The sequence below is a fragment of the Phasianus colchicus genome, chromosome 6 (genome assembly GCF_987193195.1).
Source record: "Phasianus colchicus chromosome 6, bPhaCol1.hap1.1, whole genome shotgun sequence".
In the NCBI taxonomy this organism is placed as follows: domain Eukaryota; kingdom Metazoa; phylum Chordata; class Aves; order Galliformes; family Phasianidae; genus Phasianus; species Phasianus colchicus.
Window position 1 is genome coordinate 3921353 of NC_143441.1, and position 20003 is coordinate 3941355.

Consider the following 20003-nt stretch of genomic DNA (forward strand, 5'->3'; position numbering starts at 1 on the left):
AGAATCATAGAATTGCTCTGGTTGGAAAAGATCTTCAAGATCATCAAGTCCAACCACAACCTAACCATACTATTCTAACTCTAACAACCCACCTCTAAATCATGTCCCTGAGCACCACATTCAAACATTTCTTAAACACATCCGAGGATAGTGACTCAACCACCTCCCTGGGGAGCCTATCCCAGTGCTTAACAACCCTTTCTGTAAAGAAGTTTTTTTTCTCATATGCAACCTAAACTTACCCTGGTGCAACTTGAGGCCATTTCCCCTCATCCTGACACCTATCACAAGTGAGAAGTGACCAACCCCACTCTCACTGCAATCACCTTTCAGATACTGGAAGAGAGCAATAATGTCTCTTATTCAGCCTCCTCTTCCCCAGTCTAAACATCCCCAGTTCCTTCAGTCACCAAATTGGAAGGCTGTGGGGAGACCTCATTGTGGCCTTCCAGTACTTGAAGAGAGCTTACAAACAGGAGGGGAAACAGCTGTTTATGAGGGTGGATAGTGATAGGACAAGGGGGAATGGTTTTAAACTGAAACAAAGGAGGTTTAGGTTGGATCTTAGGAGGAAGTTTTTCACCCAGAGGGTGGTGAGACACTGGAACAGGTTGCCCAAGGAGGCTGTGGATGCCCCATCCCTGCAGGCATTCAAGGCCAGGCTGGATGTGGCTCTGGGCAGCCTGGTCTGCTGGTTGGTGACCTGCACATAGCAGGGGGTTGGAACTGGATGAGCATTGTGGTCCTTTTCAACCCAGGCCATTCTGTGATTCTAGGATTATAAATTTGACTTGAATGATGAATTAAGCCTTGTGAAGATGATCAGTTCAGTAGGCAACATCATCTGAAAGTATTTCCCTCTTGATTCCTGTGAACATTCACCATCCGCAAGCAGAGATTCTCTTTGCTAACAGGTCTGTCTAGTGTTTATAGTAAGTACTGTGTTACTGCTTATCTGTATTAAAATAATACGCACTGGATCCATTATGCACTACAGAAACATACTCAACTCATTAGCAAATGAAGGAAAAAAAGAGCAGAAACATTGCAGCATTCAAGCAAGATTTGTGCTAGATTATGAAAAAACTACACTTGTGCATATATCTACCTTTCAGCCCAGTGTTTTCTAAAGTCACAGCTGGCTGAGATTCCTTTTAGAAACCTTGCAGAGAAATGTGAAGAAACTGCACAGTAGCAGTTCCCATAGTGAACCTGGAGACCTTGGAGAAAGAAGTGATAAACCAGAGCTAAGAAATGTGCAAACATCAAGTGAATTTAAACAATATATATGTGTATATACATACAGAATCATAGAATCAAAGAATTCTTTATCAAGCATATTATATGCCAGCATTTGCCTAACAGAAGAAACATAAGTACATCCCTCAAAACAAGCAGAGGATGGGCAGTACAAAGGCATTGATTTAGATGTCCTCCCTTGTTCTACAAATTACAGTGCAGGGCAATGTCAATTTAAATAAGGCTATACAAGAAACAAGGTGATCAACTGTTTGAATATAACCCAAAGGAGCTATCAATGTACGTCTACTGTCAAATGTTTGTAAGTCATCCCAATATTCACAATAATCATCCAGATACTGAGAAAATAAGTTTATCAAATTTGGAGATGACAAAACTAGAAGGAATTGCAAGTACTGGAAAGGAAACTGAAAATATTTGCAGCTAGTTGGAAGATGAAACCTGAAAACAAGATGGCAAAATTCAACAAGAACAAACAACTGCAAAGTTCTAGAATTAGGCATGAATAATTCATTTGACCAACAGAGAAGAAAAGATCAGATCAAGAAGTCACATTTCAGAAACAGAACATGAATAACACAGCCCCCTTTGAAATGGGAGAATGACATTAAGCTGGTGTTTCAGAACACAAACAGAACCCACAAGATTAACGAAATAATCTTTCTTTGTGATAAAGCTGGAGCTGGAATAATGCACTGCATTGGGTTCTAGTTGCCACAGAAATGATGTGTTCTGAAAGGAAAACAGAGAAAAGCAAAGAGTTCTGGAAAGCACGATCTCAGGGGAAAGAATTAGCAAACTGAGGAAACTAAAGAAACAAAACAAGAGACAAGGATATAGAAGACAACTGAAAAGAGGAAGAAATCTGACTTCTCTGATTAAAAACCTTCTCTTCATGTCTGATCTTCCTCTTCCTTACTGTGTTTTTCTTGCCTTGTAGGCCATGGACATAATGAACAGCAAAATTGCCTGCGGTGTTCTGATGTCAAGTATCTGTGGATAATAATAGTGTTCATGATGACCTTACATGGAGAAGGCGTAGCCCCATCCATGGCTGTCTTTCTGTGACTGTTTCTTGCTTTAAGAATTGATGCCAGCTCATACTTTTACATGACACTGTTCAGTGATCTGCAGACAGACTCTTTGAAAGACAGCAAAAAATCTCTTTTGAGGAGCTTACTATTTAATCACAGGAGAAAAGGAAGAGGTAAACTCTTCTACAGGTGGGAAGAGAAGCGCACAAACGTGACCTATTCATATCAAAACAGGAGGAGTTAAATGTCAAAGCACAGACAAATGTGATGGGAGCAGCAGTAGAAACTCGGTAGGTGACCACAATGCAGTGCCTTGCTGCAACCTGGAATTGGTTATTTCAACAAACCTTGTATTAAAAGTAGGTCAGAACACTGACCCAAACAGCAGTATCCAATCACATGAAGTTGTTAGAAACATCCAAAACACAATGCAAGCAAGTGTAGAAGTGCATTCTGAATTCTAATCACAAAATCATCTGTGTTCTCATTTTAAATCTCAGGAAAAACTTACACGATGAATGTTTGACAAAGCTCACACAAGCTGGACAGGAAACAACTACAAAAAACAGCGATGCTCTCAGATGCTTTCAGCTCCTGGTACTTGAGAAAAGAAACAATGCAGCTGTACCTCTCATCATTATTATTTAAAATTGCTAAGCGGCAGGGAAAAGAATTACATAAGAATCTGTGAGGAGTTTGAAAAGGCAAGGCAACTGTGCTAAAGTGTTATTATTACTAATAACACTCCCTGAAATGAGCTGATCAGTTTCTTAATACACAGAACCCTTCCTGCCCAGGGATCTCCTCTTCTTTCGTTATTCTGATAGTTATGGGATCTTAATTGCTAACTCTCATTTAGCCTCCAACTTTGCTCAACTGCTGAATGTAAGCTAGCTATTTAAAGACAGATAAATCAAATCAAGTAATATTGTAGGAACTACTTCAACACATGCACTCTTATATTTAAAACCCTCAAATAAAATCTGTAAGCATGTATGCAAAGAGGAAAAAGTGATTATTTGCGGTTCTGGGGAAGTACTAAAATAAAACTTGGAGACCATTGTTTTAAGCCTCATGCTAAATTAAAATGCAACCTCTGCTCCACTAAGCTAAGTTAATTACTTGCGTGTACTACAAAAGTCTTTGTTGCATTTTCAGCTATTATCCATGGTCAGAAGTCTCTAGCCGCTATCTTAACCCCACATTCCAAGGATAAATTTAACAAGGTCAAAAAAAATTTTTGTTTAGAAGAGACATTATCATACATCGGTGGTATGAAGAGATTTCAGAATTTATAATGTTATATTCTTTGTCTTTAAGCTAAGCTTTAAATAGCTTACAGACTCAGCAGAGGCTCCTCTACTTGAGATCACAAACTTGCTGTTTGTATATATTTTGGCCATTTCATGCAACAATGGACTGTTCGGATGAGAACCACAAATATTAACTTTCAGCATACCAGCTGAAGCGCAAATTAAAGGTTAACCTTGTGTCTGTTTTTATATTTTTACCTAACAAAGAATAGCCTTTTGTCTAAAATAATTTAACTTCTACTTTTGACCTCGATAGCTTTCTGAAATATAAAAATCATACAAGTTGGGTCTTCCATACCTTTGCTGGACAACTTATTTGGAATGAGAGTTCACCACCTGGTGACCCTTCAGACAAGAAAGATAACTAGTATATAAAACTAATGGATAGAAGTTTGTAACGCTCACTAAACCCAGTAAGAGCTTTCCTCACACAAACCAGAAAAGAGAGCACTATAGAAGAGCACAATCAAAAAAAAAAAAAAATCTAAAGAAGTTTGCTCTAGAGAATACAGTGATGAACTGTAGCAATACACCACTAACAAGATAGAAAAAAAAGGTGTTTCCTGAATCTAGAACACGTTCCATTTCTTTCCTTCTTTTTAGTAAGTGTGGAGAACCAACTACTTAGCAAGAACATAGAACCTACTTCAAGGCTTCCAGTGAAGAGAAACTGGGACATATACCATCAGAAGTACCCTAGATTGCAGCAGAAATGCTAAGTCACAGCTTGAAACAGTGACTGAAAACCTGGTGGGAAGGCAGGGCCAGCCCAGGGGAGCTCAGGTGCATGCAATGTATTTGAGTGACCAGAAGGGATGAAGCCAGGATCCACACCCTCCCAAACCACATTTATGGCTTGGCACTGGAAACAAGGGTATCTTGCTGAAGATGCCTCCCTACCTGAGGTCTTCCCAAGGTAAGTAGATTTTTTCCTTTGTTCCTACATCCACAGTTGCTACGTTTGGACTTATCCTTACTTGCTGCAGCCTAGGACTTCGCTACCCTGCTATTATTGCTATGCTTTCCATTGCATTATAGCATTACACAGATATAACTTAAAGGTGAGGGTGTAGGCTAGATAATATGCTGAGATTTCCTTGTGGCTATAGGTATAGGATGGATTACTCTAGAATAATTCACACAAGAGAAAACAGCGAATGCTGTGTTTTACGTGATTGTTATGGTTTTGTCAAAAAACAGAACTACTTTATAATCATCTCTTACCTTTGCCCTTACTACTCTCAATATAAGTGAATTAAAGTCTCGTAGAAAAAAGCCCTGTTTCTCTTAAAAAGTAAACTATTAATAGAGGTTTAATAAAAGACAAAGCTTCAGATTACAAATCCCTGCTTTTTACCATCAAGGCATATTAGGGAGAGTTCACTTAAAAGAATACCTGCTATGGCATTGTGCAACATTATATTTGAATATAGCAAAAGGCAGAAGAAACCACAGTAAAAAAGACTGTAATTTGAAACTCATTTTCATACATAGACCTAGCACTGAAAAACTTCAGTGGTTTTTATTTTTGTACGACAACAGGACTTAAACTTCTCAAGCACATACACTGCTTTAGAAAACATAATAGAAGCTATGAAGTCATTCAACTCTTTCAAAGAGTGCTTCCCTTCCAATTAAATTCCCAGAAGCTGCCTACACACTGGAAGACCATAGTTACTACTGTACTGGGGTCTGTGCATATCATAGCAGTATTGCAGTACTGTTAGAGGTAACAATGACACACAACAAATTCATTAGCGTGTATCAGTCCTAAGGAATTACCTTAATCAAATCTTGCATGACCAGTCAGCTCACTGCAGAAAGTGCCATCCTATAAAGCAGCAATCAGGTTCTACCTTAAATCTTCACTCAGTAGTGCTCAGTACTAAATATACAGAGAGATGCCAAGCAAGCTTCATAAACACAAGTAACTTGCAGACTGACCCACTCTGTGATCCTCTCACAGAACACTGTAATCCCTGCCATCAAATAATATGAGAATAAATACTATTTACACAGCAACACCATCAGTTAAATCAGTTCTGGATGGTCACATTCATGCTAACAAAGCACAGATCTCACGCAGATGCATTAAATGTGAGCAGAAATGCAAGGCTCACAATGAGAGAGAGAAGAAAGCAGCAAGAACTAGAATTTTTGTTAGAAGGTTGATGCATGTGAGGGTATTTTGCATTCTTGAGGACAATATGCAGGAGTGAGACAATTCCTAATGCAGTTATGTTTCTGACAGCAGATGGTTCTCTTGGCTGAGCAGTAGTGAAGGTTCTTAATCAGGCCTAGAAGTACAGCAAACCTTCACACTGCTGAAAGAGAAGCATTACTCCATTACAAGCAAGTTCATAAGCAAGTGTTAATCCCCATGCAACGCAGCATTTATCATTTTTCATACGAGTGCTCATTCCAAGAGGATTATCACTTCCCCATCCTGCCCTCTGGCTGACTACGCAGGGCAGAGAAATTCTTTATTCCATATGGAAGAGGAGAGGGAGGCTGGAGGAAGCAGCGATCTCTGGCTTCCAGTTCTGCTGTAGCTACTCCAATTTGAAAGTGTGAAGAAGCAGAGGCCAATACTACAGCAGTTGATGTTCAATGTGAGTACAGATGTGGCTTTCCAGAAGCTGTCTAGCAATTAGTGACACATGCCAGACTACAGAGATAGAGAGGAGGGAGCTCAAGCACACCTTGCTTATGAAGTTACACCTGTACAGATCCCACCAGCCTGCCCGAAGGACTGACTAAATGAACCTCAGATTTGCCTGCCCACACAATTTTATCTAAGCTTGCTTGAATTGGTTCAATTTGAAATATCTTAGATACTACATTATAGTTTTATAGCTAAGATTTGGGAGTATATAAATCTATTTGTGTGAGTTTATGAAATTCCTAATACATATACACTCACTCTTCTAGCAAACTGCACTTTGAGGTGGAAAGAGCATACAAGAGAACAAATGTAAAGTAGATTTTATTAGTTGCAGAAATTCTGCTTTCCTTAGAGACTTACCATCCTTACCCCTATGACCTTATCTCCTTGCAAAACAGTTACAAACTGTAACTCACCTTGGTGCTCTTATATGAGAGATGCATGTGAAGACAAGTTCTAGTTTAAGTGTGACACCCATCACTGGGCAAAACAATAATATAAACATTTGTAACATCCCAAACTTATACATAAAGTCAGTAGCACCGCATATACAAAAGCAGCTATAATGCTGATTTGTACCTACCATCCTAAATAGATCATTAGAAATGCTACAACAAGAACTAGATTACATGAATGACATCTAGTGGACATCTCTTTTCATAACAATCAACATTTTCCAACCAAAATTGTCACAAGCTTCACATAATAGAAGCAATCATGTGAGGATCAGTGTTTGAGGGCTTTTTACTATTATTCATTTTTGTCTTCATGAAGTTAATATCATCCTTTGGATATACTTTAATCTGTCCTGTGCCTTAAGACTCGATATCATTCCATAAATCACCAAGCTCCTCAAATTCTTAAGGAAATAGTCTTCAAAAGTTTCTAGCATGGTAGATACTCTGGCAAAGTCCTTACCCATTTTAGTCATTTAAAGTAACTTCTTTGTGCATCATTCACGAATACTGGCCAGGAAAAGCTGATTTGTTGTGCTTGCACATAACCTCGTACACCAGATCATAGTGTTTCTGGCTACAACAGCAACACAAACATCCATTTATATATTCAGGATGATTATGGCAAGAATCACTGGGAGATGATGTTGCATATGCAAGTTTGAGTTCTCTCTCTTTCAGACTCTTGAAACATTTCTGCTTTCAGAGGCTGCACTGTGTTTTACAATGATTGAGAGAAGTACTTTCAGGACAGCAAAAATGAAATTTATTCCTCTAATGTTAATCTAACAAGTAGATTAAATATATTCTCTATGAGCCCTTAGATCTTACTCATTTTTTCCAGACCAGCAACAACATGAAGATCAACCTACAGATCAGGGCTCAGTTACCTTTTTCATCCTAATGGTTACAACTTGACATGGATATTCTTACTTGTAGTGTTCAGCCTGCAACATGTTTGGAGGCTAACCATGCTGCTGTAATACAGACCTGATCTCTCACCCCTCTAATGGAAGAACATGGAGGAAACAAGGAACACTACAGATAAGAGACAAAATTCCTGTGACATTTCCCTAGAGGAGATAAAAAATGAGGTATTCACTACCAGCTATTGTTCCTTAACAATAATCATACTACATATAATTTGAATTTGCAGAATAGTTTTAAGTTACTCATTTAAAAAAATACCTTGCAGGCATTGATTAAAGCAGAAAGCCACAGAATTATTTCCTTCGAGAAAAAAATATGTATTTTTAACTTAAAATGTGAAATATAGACATCATTTCTATCCGAAAATTACCTGTGTAAAGGTAGCTGTGCTACACAGATACAAGGTGAATGGTTTTGAAGTGCTGTTTCTGTGACAGGATATGTATGAACAAAACTGTAAGTACACCTCACATCATACATTGAGCACGTCTGAAACTGCCCAAGGCAAACCCACTGATTTCCTTTCCAGACAGCAGCTCTGCCCAAGAGAGGCTTGACAACTCATTGAAAGAGAATCACCAGAAAGATAACTATGTAATGTTATCAGTTTTGAATAACTGGAATTCATTCTTCATAAACAGGAACTCTCCTACATGACATCCCACAGATGACTACTATACCTTTTCATTGACTAAAATGGTAAGGAAACAAACTCTATTCTACAACTACCTAACAAGCAAAGGGCCTTTATCATGGACAGTGAAACTAAAACACATATTCAGTTTTGAATTATTTTATAAAATCTCAGATGACAAAGGATTCTCTAGCTTTCTCCCCCTGTAAGATTAAAAAAAGAAAGAAGCCATTCCAAAAATATATGTATATGTACAGGTATGAGTCTAAACATACCTTGAGAGTAACCAAACTGTTATTTGGAAACTGACTCCATACAGTGGAGAAAGCACACCTTCCTGTTTGGAAGCACCAAGTTTCTATTCAGTCAATCTGTGAATACATTTAATGTTCGTGACAAATGGGCAATACTTACAGCAGTGACATTTCATTACTCATCACAACAATATAGGACAAGGGGCCCCCAAGGCAGGTTAAGAAGTCCAGACAAATACTAAGTAGATGAGGTTCATACAGTAAGAAGGGTCATCTTGCATTTCCTGAACCTAGCACTCCCCCCAGAAATCTGTATTTCATTTCTTTCCTCTGGAAAAGTTCCACCTTATCAAGCCACTGCAAACAAGAAAGATTTTCTTCCATTAAATAAATCTAAATTGATTTTAAGAGGAGTGCTTCGCACATAAAACAGAAGCTTAAAAATAATTCAGATTCTAATCTGAGTCTAACTCCAAGGCATGTTAATTGCAGAGGTATCCAAATAAAAACAAATCAAGGCAGAAAGGAAAGTGACTATACATCTAGGATCTTGTGTGGAATAAGCAGTGTGACATTTCTGAATGACTAAAATTATTTTGCTACTCTATCCACTACATAAAGTGGATGATTATGAGAAGTATTATGAGAAGTTCGAGTTCCTCCACAGCAAAGTCAGTAAAACTGGTACACATACACACCCATGAAAAGCACCTCCACCACATCAGTTGGGCATAGAATAATCTACTGCACTTTTTCTTATGATGAGACATAGAGGACAAGGGTTTTTTATTGTAATATTCTTGAACACTATAAGATTCTAGAATCAAAGAGTATGAGATGCAGGACTATAATAATGATGCCTAGATATTTATATAATATGACTACACTCCTCTTCCCACTACTTCATGCCTTTTACTCCATTGGGAACTTATATTTTGGTTTTCATTATATATTTAAACTGAAAGGCTTTTGACAAAGAAACTATTTCCTCACGTGAAGGAAATCTTACAGCCAGCACAAAGTCCTTAGAAAGTCTCAGAGATGTTCAGATATAAAAACCATTCATGTTAGGTGCGATTAGTTATGACACTGCACAGGCAAAGGAAAGATAATGGATTAAAACAATTATTTGTTTTAATCACTGTCTTGTGATTTCACTTTCCATGCAGAAGGTTGTGCCCTCTGCACACTCTGAAAATGCAAAGGGTATTTGAGAAGCTCTTGTGAATGCTAAGAAAAAAAAACTTGGAAGAGTAATAAAATCGTATTTACAGGAGAGAATTTTTGGGTAGGTGGAGGTTTGTAGGAGCTCAGTATTGTAGTTCTCAAAGCAACTTTTATCATTATGGCCCAAGAGCAAACAGTCCATGCTGTTACCTAAAAGTTTCCATGTCAAAGTGCTGTCCAGGTGGTTGATGGAAGGGTGATAAGCTACCTGTAAACACACTGTTATAAGATTCTGAGGAGAACTCACCTATTCCCACTGTTCCAACTGGAAGATGAATAAGTGAGTGTACAGATCTCAGCCACATTACAGGTAAGATAGTTGAAACCACTGATGAAACCATGAGAATGAGGAAAGACCTTGTCACCCCAAATGAAAGACAGTAACACAACTTTACTTTGCAGCACGTTTATGTAAACCGGATGCTTTTAAGCTCCTGATTTCCTTTGGATAATCATGGTGCAGCTGTAGCTAAACAACCTGTCTCATTACAGAAACTTGTTTAAAAAATGTACTAATTACATTTAAGATACAGACCAGAACTCAAGGTTTGTGTTTTAACATTTGAAGCTAAGCAAATTGGGATCTAGTTACACACACGACATTGTTCCTCTTCAGAGGATCAAAGTGGTGGCCTATTGAAGCAAGATATGCTGAAAGCAGATGGTTTCTTATGAAGGGTTCAGCATTGTAAAAATTAGTTTCTTTTGTAAATTAGAATCCAGATTTCTTCATCTTTGTGGCACACTGCAAAGTTTGCTTCTATTGAAAACCTTCGCAAGCTTCCATACAGACAGCTTTGTGTGTACCATGAAAGATATTGTGCACTGACAAGAAGTTCAAATCCTTTTTTGTGAGTTCTGGTGATGAGCAAACAGAAATGAAAAGTTCAACATCTCACATGGTTAAAGGAGAACACTATCAGAAAATGAGAAAAAATTTTAAAAGTGTATAAAAATCCTTCTCCAAACTCTGCATCTCTTTGGTTAAGGACCAGATTTTCAAAGGAGCTACACATCCTGGTGATTTCAGGAAAGAGAAAACCTAGCAGAAAACCTAGTTTTAAATACAAAAAGAAAGGTCAGTCAAGGGTTAACACAGTTCAGGAAAAAATTATGCTGCTAGTGTAACAGTCAAGAAGTAATGAGGGAATTGAAGTTAAAAATCTAACTACATACACAAAGCTAAATTTGGCCTTGTAAACAGAAAAGAAAATGAAGCCATTTGCAAAGATATTCTTGTCAAACTTAAGAAATTAAAACTCAGTGAGCAGTATATGCTGAATGCTATTGTAGTTTTTTGGTTTTTTTTTTTTTAAAACAGAGCACTAGAACACTTACCATGACAACTAAAAAACAATTAAGCACTAATTACATATATTTTAAAATGTTTTCTACATGTATTTTTAAGATTTTGGTCGGTTCCTAATGCGACTCTGACCAGGTTTCTGTCACAAAAAGATATCACAAATATCTAGATATTGCCTTAACATCTAAAAAAGTATATTCCATGATAACCCATACTTTCACAGTTTATCATGGTCTGACATTTTTTCAGCAGGATTTCAGGCTCTGCTCCACTTCAATGTTACAATTCACTACGAACGTGCAAGTATAATCTACAGCAAGTGAGAATAAATTAATAAATTCCTTAATTAAAGGAACAACATTTTGCTACCACATACTTGTTCTGAGTTACATGCAAGTTCAATTTCCTGAAATGTCATTTTTATTATTTGATTAAGTCATTCACTTGGCCAAAATACCTGAAACAAACATTCATAAGAACTAGTATTAATTCAGTAAGCAAAAGACAATATATTCAATAACTATGACAGGTCAAGTTTCAGAGTTTTGTTCTAGAACTATATGGCAAACGAGGTATGGAAGCACCTATAAATGCAATATAATCACAACAGTGAAGGTTAGTTAAAGTTCCTAAAGTTTAACTTACTTAACTATCAAAGTAAAGTGAGAAAAACTCTAGAAAGCACAGTAAATTTAAAGTCACCATCAAAATTATAGCCATGCTAGCTCATAGAAAGTTAAGAGACAAGCCACAAAAGAAAAATGGCAGAAGGTACTAGAAGGATCCAAGCTTCATTTATTCAACCAAACGCAGTACGGTGAAGACAAAATGTTTTGTTTAGTCAGGTTTTTGGTTTTGCTTATACGAACTTCAGACACTTCAGGTCTGTTTTGTACTTTCAACATACTAAAGTTCAAAAAGGGTAACACCAAAAGGTCACTTTACAGAAACGTGGAACAACTTGTGTAGTGGATGCTTGGTAAGGCTGGGTCACGTTGCACTACACAGCATGCAGAGCTAGTCCTAAAAAATATGGACATCCTGCTGTGTTCACCAGAGCAACAGTAGTACACTTGAGATAAGAACACTGCAGGATCAAGATCAACATTGCAAAAACAGCCACATCATCTCAACATCTCTCAGAGGCAATTTGCAATCTACTCTAACTGGTCCAAAAATTGATACTGATTAGGCAGTGACACATACAAAAAAAAGAAAAAAGTCTCCTGGTTCAAGTAGGCAAAGTCTTCACAAAAAGAACTGATTTGCCTTTTATACCTGAGAGGGCCTGCCCTTGATGTTTGCCATGGAGTTCCTCTTATTTTCTACCAAGGAAGATACTGAGTGGTGTTCAGATGCCAGTTTCCCCAGACAAATGCTGGGAACTATCCCTATCAAGATTTAAAGGTGTCTAGCCAGAAATGAAGAAATCCAGATTCTGCCTAGCTGGATGCAAACATGAGTTTTGCTAACAAATGCCAAAGACTATGAAAAAAAGAATAGACTGATTAAGTATATATGCCCAGATCTCCCTAAGCTAATACAACCTTCATCAAGATAACCAAACAATTAGCTAGAAAAGAACAAAATTTTGTTTACTTGAAGAGTTTCCCATACTAGCCAGAACATAAAGCTTGCAGCAAATTTTTTTTCCCTCTCCCTGTTTATATGATGAAGGTCATGTTATTTTAAGGAATTTCAGCCTTTCATTGGATGTAGCAGGCTATGAATTCCATTGTGGAGATCGGAGGTCTGGTTAATTCTTTTTCTAACCTGTTGTCTGAGTGAGCATTCAGATCCTGATTTGCAGGAAACTCAGTGGAAAATGTCTAATTTGCAATAGCTCCCGACTTCCATAGCCACTTAAGATTGTTCTTGGAAACTCACAAGGTAAAAATAATAAGTTACAGAGACAAAAAGATTCAATTTGTGACTGGTATGAAAGTCAGATCATCCTTAAAGCAGAAAAAAAAACCTGCTTTCTCTGTCAGATGAAAAAAAATCTAGGCACCATGCTAGCTTTAAAGTCATCCAATTTCATTAAACCCTTTTGATCTATTTCAGTGTTCTGTTACTAATCTACTGCTGACGAAGAAATATGCAAAATGCTGAAACTACAATGAACAACAGAACCTTGTCCTACCTAGACTCAGATTCATTACAGAATACAGCAGGTCATGGGAAAAGTCAGTCAGTTCTCAATCTCACAGTACATAAAATCATGAATCTCAAAAACGGAATACACCTAATGCTTTGTTTACCTGATATGGAACAATACTGCCATGAGCTGTACCCCAGCGTTTAGCTTCAATTTTGCAATTGAGGTAATTAGCTGCTACATGAGTAAGACATGCAACCTGGAAATAGAAAAAAAGGAAAGTATTAAAAAATACTCAAAGTTCACCAGCAACTTCTTTAAGATTTATGTGTATTTGAATGTCATTTATCTACATAAAGTATTTTATGTCACAAAAGCATCTTTTATATATTGCATATTATGAATAGCTTGAAAAAGATATGAAAGTGATTAAGTAAAACTCATACAGTAAAAAAGAGTTTTCCGTAACACTACTAATGCCATGCAAATCTAGCATTAAACTGCCTTTAGAAATAAGGCAGTGTTACCCTAAACATCTTGCAGAATGGTCAACAGGCACAAAGTGTCTTGTCCAAATTCTGAAGGGAAAAGAAACACAATGAATTTGTGAGCTAGAATTCCCATTTCCTGAATCTCAGACTCATGCTTAAATCAAAGACATGTTCTCAGTCTTTGTTTTCTCCTGTTCTCCTTCTACACGTGTGAGTTACAGAAAATATTCTAGAATTCTTCAACTCCCACATATCCTGCAATACAAAGAGGTAGGCTGAGTAAATCATCTGACACTAGAAGATAAGGAATGAGTTATCAAGTTAATTGTAAGACAGACAAAACCAATAGAAGACTGCCTGAAAAATATAGCACGCTAACATCAGTAATCACAATATCAGGGGTAAACATTTTGTAAAGCACAAATATATCTTAGGAAAAGAATGAAAACTTATGATGCAGTACTGCATGAAATTAGTAGTTCTGCTGTAGTCACTGTCAGATTCTTCATCACTGTTTCTTTGGAAGAACTGCGTGGGACTCTATCTGAAGCCAAGTAAAACATTAAAGCATTAAAATTAGGTTCTCACTAATTCATCAGATGATGCATTCGTTTCCACACTTGAATACTTGTGAAATGCTTGTGAAATTAAGTAAAATTGCTTGCTTTCACTATGTGACTTTTTTTTCCAAGACGACTTAATTCTATCTAGAGGAGATGCCTGTTTCATACAATGATGAGTGCTTACACTGTTCTGTCACTACTAATCTGCATCAAAATGCAGAGCAATTAAAGTCCACCAGTAATATGTGCATTACATTGGAATTCCCTTAAAAAAATTCATTTTCCCTTCCTTCATGTGCTCTGAAAAGCACATACATCAGTTCCAAAATACACAAACATCAGTTCCATATTTAAAGCAAACACATAATAGTAAATCAAGTTTATATTGATTGAGACTGGCAGAAAACCTAAGGAAGATGTACAGCAAATGATAATTTAACTGCTTCCGAAACACTACTAACTAGAAATACAACACACTATTCCTGAGAACTGTTGGAAAACACTTTGTAGCTGTGTTTCAGCTGCAGCTTATTATAACAGTGTCACTTCATTCAGCTAAATTGTTAAACACCATCTATTCTGGCCCTCAGTAGGAGATCTGCTGGAAAGTCTCAGCAATAAAGGAAATGGACCTGTGAAGTATGTAGAAAGGACTTTTCCTTCTGGCTTGCAACCTTCCTCAGTAACACAGAACAAAACACTATTATTACAGTTAGATGAGTCACAAAAGCACATTATTTATTGATAACATATATCCTAATCTCACTGTTGCTCTTATTTTTCAATCTGAGGTAACACCACAGTGATATTTTCTACCACAGCAAATGGTCATGCAATGACAAAATTCATTCTATATTAATTGCAAGATGTTGTTCTTAGTTGTGTGCAGCACTACACAACTGCTGTATTACAGATCTCACCCACGGATGAGAAGCATCCACTACAACAGACTAAGACAGGAGCATCCTGTCTATTTAGCTTTGCCCACTTTTGGATGGAAATGCTAGATAAATCTTAATTGTGAGAAAGACAGTGAATTGGAACTGTGCACATCAGAAATCCTACCACATCCATATCAGATTCAATCAAGTTGAGATGTCATTCCACTTACTTGCTGTCTATGCTGTAGATGTTCCACAAGAAAAATTCTAACCTTAAAATAATAGATATTTTTAACAGTTTTGCAAATTGCTTGAGATGTATATCATTCTTTTAACAGTGGAAAACAAACAGATATACATTTCTCCAAAGCAACTGTACCCAATACAATAGAAAAAAAGATTTAAAACACAGCATTCACTGGGCACTGGAATTACACCCTAAAGGCTTGTTTCAGAAGCAACAGCCAGCAAACACCAGGGAAGTCAGGAGGTGTCAAAGACTGCATGTACAGAACTATAAGTTGCCTGGAGCATGTTAAGGCCTCAGTCTGAAAAACATCTTCCTTTCAGTCAATGTGTTCATCTCTTGCTTTAATACATACATCTATGTATCTTGCTAAAATTGTTTACAATTTTTCTTCAGTAAATCGTGAAGGAAAAAGGCTTCAAATTCCTTTTGAATTTCTTTTGAGTTGCATACCTTGTTTACAGTCGAATTACCCAGCCAAAAGGAAGTATTATTTTTATTATCATCATTATTATACAATGAAACTTCTATTGACCACATCAAAGTAAGTATTCCAGTACTTTGTGTTTTATGCATTCACATACTTAGTTGAGTAAACTTTGTGGCATTTTGCCCCATTAGTAATAACTGTGTAATGAATTTAGCAGACTTAGAACATTTGCTGCTACTCCTACAATCTCATGAAACTGTTACAGCAGTCCCAGGAATACTCTGCTTTTACCTTTCTTTCTTTTCCTGGCTCATTTCACTCCCCTTGATCTCATCAAAGCTTTATGCTCACTGACATAACACTATCTATAAGATCTTCCAGCATTAATGCTTTATGTCCTTAATAAGAAACCCAGAACTGATCCATCTATGTCTTACAGTTAAGCAAACTTCTAACTAAAAGCATTATAAATGACAACTCAAAAGACATTTCTATAGATATGATATATCCCCCATAGAAATACTCTTAACAAAACCAGTATTTCTCCAAACTCCTCTGTTTTTCAAGACTCAGAAAAGATCTCATAGCTTAGATGCAATTCCTGCACAGAACAGCTACAACTTAACTTCTCAAACTGAAGATTGATCTGTATTACCTGTTCAGTTACAGATTTTTAAATATGGGTTTAAAACTGTTTTCTTGAATCATCTCTTTTAGTAATAAGAGATCCATAAAAGTAACCTCTGGACTGGTAACATTAAAGCATATCTAATACAGTAATACAGACATTCTGCATTCATTTGCTTGCAGAGGCAGATTACATACATAAATGTATAATCACATCTCTACAGATAAGCATTTCTCTATTCCACATCAGTAAAAGCAACACACCTTAAGATTCCTTTCCGATATTACTCTTGACAGCCAAATCACACATTTGTTATATACTTAACTAAACCAGACCAAAAAGAAACCTGCATTAAGGTCTGAAAAGCTATGCTCAGACTCTGGCAGAATCAGACAGATGGGAAACGAGATATCAAGAGCCACAAGGTGAATAGACAAAGAAAAGAGACAGTTTCAAAAGATTTTTTCTCAAGATAGCACATCAAACAATTTATTACAGAGTTCACTGAGTCAATCCATCATTTATTTATGTGCAAGCTCAACAAGTATACGTGAACAACAAGAGACAGTAACTGTAAAGAGGAGAAAAAACATTTTAATTAGATTTGTTACTTTCTCTGCTCTCCAACGTTGCGTCTATTTCACTGTGTACCTTAAGATGGTGATTCTTATTCAAGTTGATGCATATTTTTTCTCATTTTTATTTGCTTTTTCTTAGGGAGGACATGCAACTTTTCAGGAACTTAGAGAACTTTCTACAGCAGTAGAGATCATTATTTTACAATATACTATGAAACTAGTAACCCACATATTGCAGCTCTGTAAGGAAAAACCCTCCTGAAAACTTTTAGTGCCTTATATTGTTGAAAGGCCAATCATCTTCCACAGAAGAGGCCTCAACAGTGCCACAAGCTGTCTGTGGGCATTACCTTATACCTGGGCAGATAAGGGATTCCTTCCCAGGCTGAAGTTCAGGGCTCAGCAGGAACTTAAAAACAGCATGAGTGCACCATACATCCATATGTCAGGCAGACAGTCCTGCTTGCAAGTACACAAAGTCATTGCCAACAAAGAGGAAGGTATTAGGAATTCATCATTAGTATCCCTACATCTGTGCAAAGAAGCAGATCCGACTTTACTCTGAATTCCAAATTTGGATTCCTAACTGTCCCGTATTATTTTCCCTCTCTTTCCATAGCCTGTAGTGCTGCAGTTGCTTTCAATTTGTGTTTTGCAGAATAAAAAATTTGCAAATTCCATGAGTGACTTTGAAGAGGCCTGCGAAAGGAACCTGAAAATGCAAGACCATGATCATGTAACCTAAGGTTTGCTGTTAAAGAGTCTCCACCTGTTCAAAAAAAAAGATATCTGTAGTCATAATATGAACACCAGCACTCTGGGTGAAAGCAATTTTCTTCCTGCTTGTGCTGATTCTTTGAATGTGAACATCCATTAACTGATTGTGAGTTCCTTCTCCATAAAGTAAAACTCCTGCCATGGAAGTACCAGCACATGGAATAATCCCAACCACAAATACAACTGCATAAAGAAGAAATCAAATCCTTACTGACCAATAGCTACAAGTTCAGAATAGATCTCACAGTAGGATCTGTTTTATGGTATTCAACTCAGACACTTAAGGTACCCAAAACTTTGCCAATAATCACATGCAGCTTATCAGACTCACTGATTAAAGATAACCATTTGATAGAACAGCCCTTTTAGAAACAATGGCATGCAGTAAATCACATTCACAGAAATGTATAAGCATTAGGGAACGCTTAATAAACTAATAACAATAAAAATATTATAAAAACACAAGCAATAAAAAAAACAAAGGCAAAGTACTTGAAAATCCTGTCTTAGACATGAGACATGAATTTTCAGCAGGTAAAAAAAAGAGATCAAAACAAGCTGAAGTTGACACAGTAGCACTGAAACACTTTAGTACAAAAATGTCTAAGAACTAGATTTGCTTTATTAAAAACCTTCCAACTATGTATCTATATCTCTATATTTACATGAGATACGGAAACAAGATGCTTTTGCATAGCAGAGAACTGAGTTCAGTAGAATGCATCAACAGGAAAAAGAATCAATGAATAATTTTAACTAGCTATTGAGAGCTAGAGAAGAGCAGAATGAACATTTCTGTGCTTCTGACAGCCACAGCATCCAGCTGAGACCTCTTGATTACAATTCAATTAGTATTAACAACAGCAAAGACTTGACGTAGCTAATAGATATAGGACTTGAAATTTCAAAAACAATTATTATTCAGCACAGTTCCAAGCAAAAGTAAGTGGCAAAGGAACTCCTATCTCCTTAGTCCCCACTGCAAATATATGTCACTTAAAAGAATTTTAGGTGAAGCACTAGAAATATCGTATAATCTAATAGTGCTGACATGAAAGAGGAAAAAAAATATTTTCATAAAGCTGAAGAATTGAGTATGTTTACAAAAGAAAGATTTTTTTTTTTTAATTAAAGCCACATTTCAATTCTATTTACTTTTTCAGGAAAAGAAAGTTACCATTACAATGGTAAGGTACTGCAAGAACTTAAGAGACACTGGCACAGGTTACCTAGTGTTATGGTTTATGCCCCAAACCCTGGAAACTTTTAAGGTGAGGCTAGTTAAGGCCCTAGGCAACCTGATCTAGGTGCTCCTGTTCACTGCAGTGGAATTGGACTACGAGGTCTTCAGAGGTCCCTTCCAGCACTTAATGATTAGTTCCTATTTCAGCTTCATAATAGGATAGTAACAGTTCTAAGGAATCATTAACTCAAAAAAAATCAAAGATTACTAAACAACTTCCAATCACTTGTTTGATAGGGGAAGTAGTATATGACTTATTTAAATAGTAGGTACTTATTAAAAATTCACAGGTAGCTTTTAAGGGAATATGCAGCCGAAATACTTCACCAAATCTCCTTGAGAGTCCCTTTGGCCTTTATGAACACATGTCCTGCACATTGCACATGCTGCCACCTTGGGTTCCTTTCAAAAGGCAGTTCCTTAAAACAAGGGTGATTCATCCACTGAATTTCAAGTTTCCACTCCAAAGAATAAAGACACTGAGTTTCTCAGGAGGGGAAAAAAAAACGTCAACGTATTTTCCCATAACTAGTTACTGGAAACAGATGAATCACTTTAACAGTAACTTTAAAAAACAAATCAATTTTTGGCAATTCCAGGACATAAAATTCAGCCAAAACAGTTAAAACTTTGGCAAAGTTGTTAGCAACTGAAACCAGACTCTGATAACAGACATATCAGACAACCTTAACAATAATGACACTTCTAAAATCATTTTCTCATTTTCCCACCTTCCGTAAAGGAAGAATATATAATAAATGCATGTTTTTATACCATGATGCTAAGACCACAAAAAAATGGAACACACTAAAAGTTTATTTTGCAATATTTTGCAAATTTTTAAAAATTCTAATACATTTTGTAATATTATTTCTTAACTGTAGCACTTCCCACTAAGAACCTATGATTTAACATGAATTATAACTTAAAATACTTAAGGCTTAATTCTATTGGTGCTGGCTGTATTTCACTGTCTGTTTAGAAGCAGC

General features: G+C 36.7%; 1 protein-coding gene across 11 annotated transcripts in view; it reads right to left on the reverse strand.

Moving 5' to 3' along the window:
* Window positions 1–20003, reverse strand: part of SUGCT (succinyl-CoA:glutarate-CoA transferase) — a 328623-nt gene that overhangs the window by 252287 nt on the left and 56333 nt on the right. For all 11 annotated transcript variants that reach the window (XM_090142216.1, XM_090142215.1, XM_090142217.1 and 8 more), the window contains exon 9: window positions 13340–13435. In XM_090142216.1, the coding sequence (XP_089998342.1) occupies window positions 13340–13435 (96 nt within the window). The remainder of the gene's footprint in view (window positions 1–13339; window positions 13436–20003) is intronic.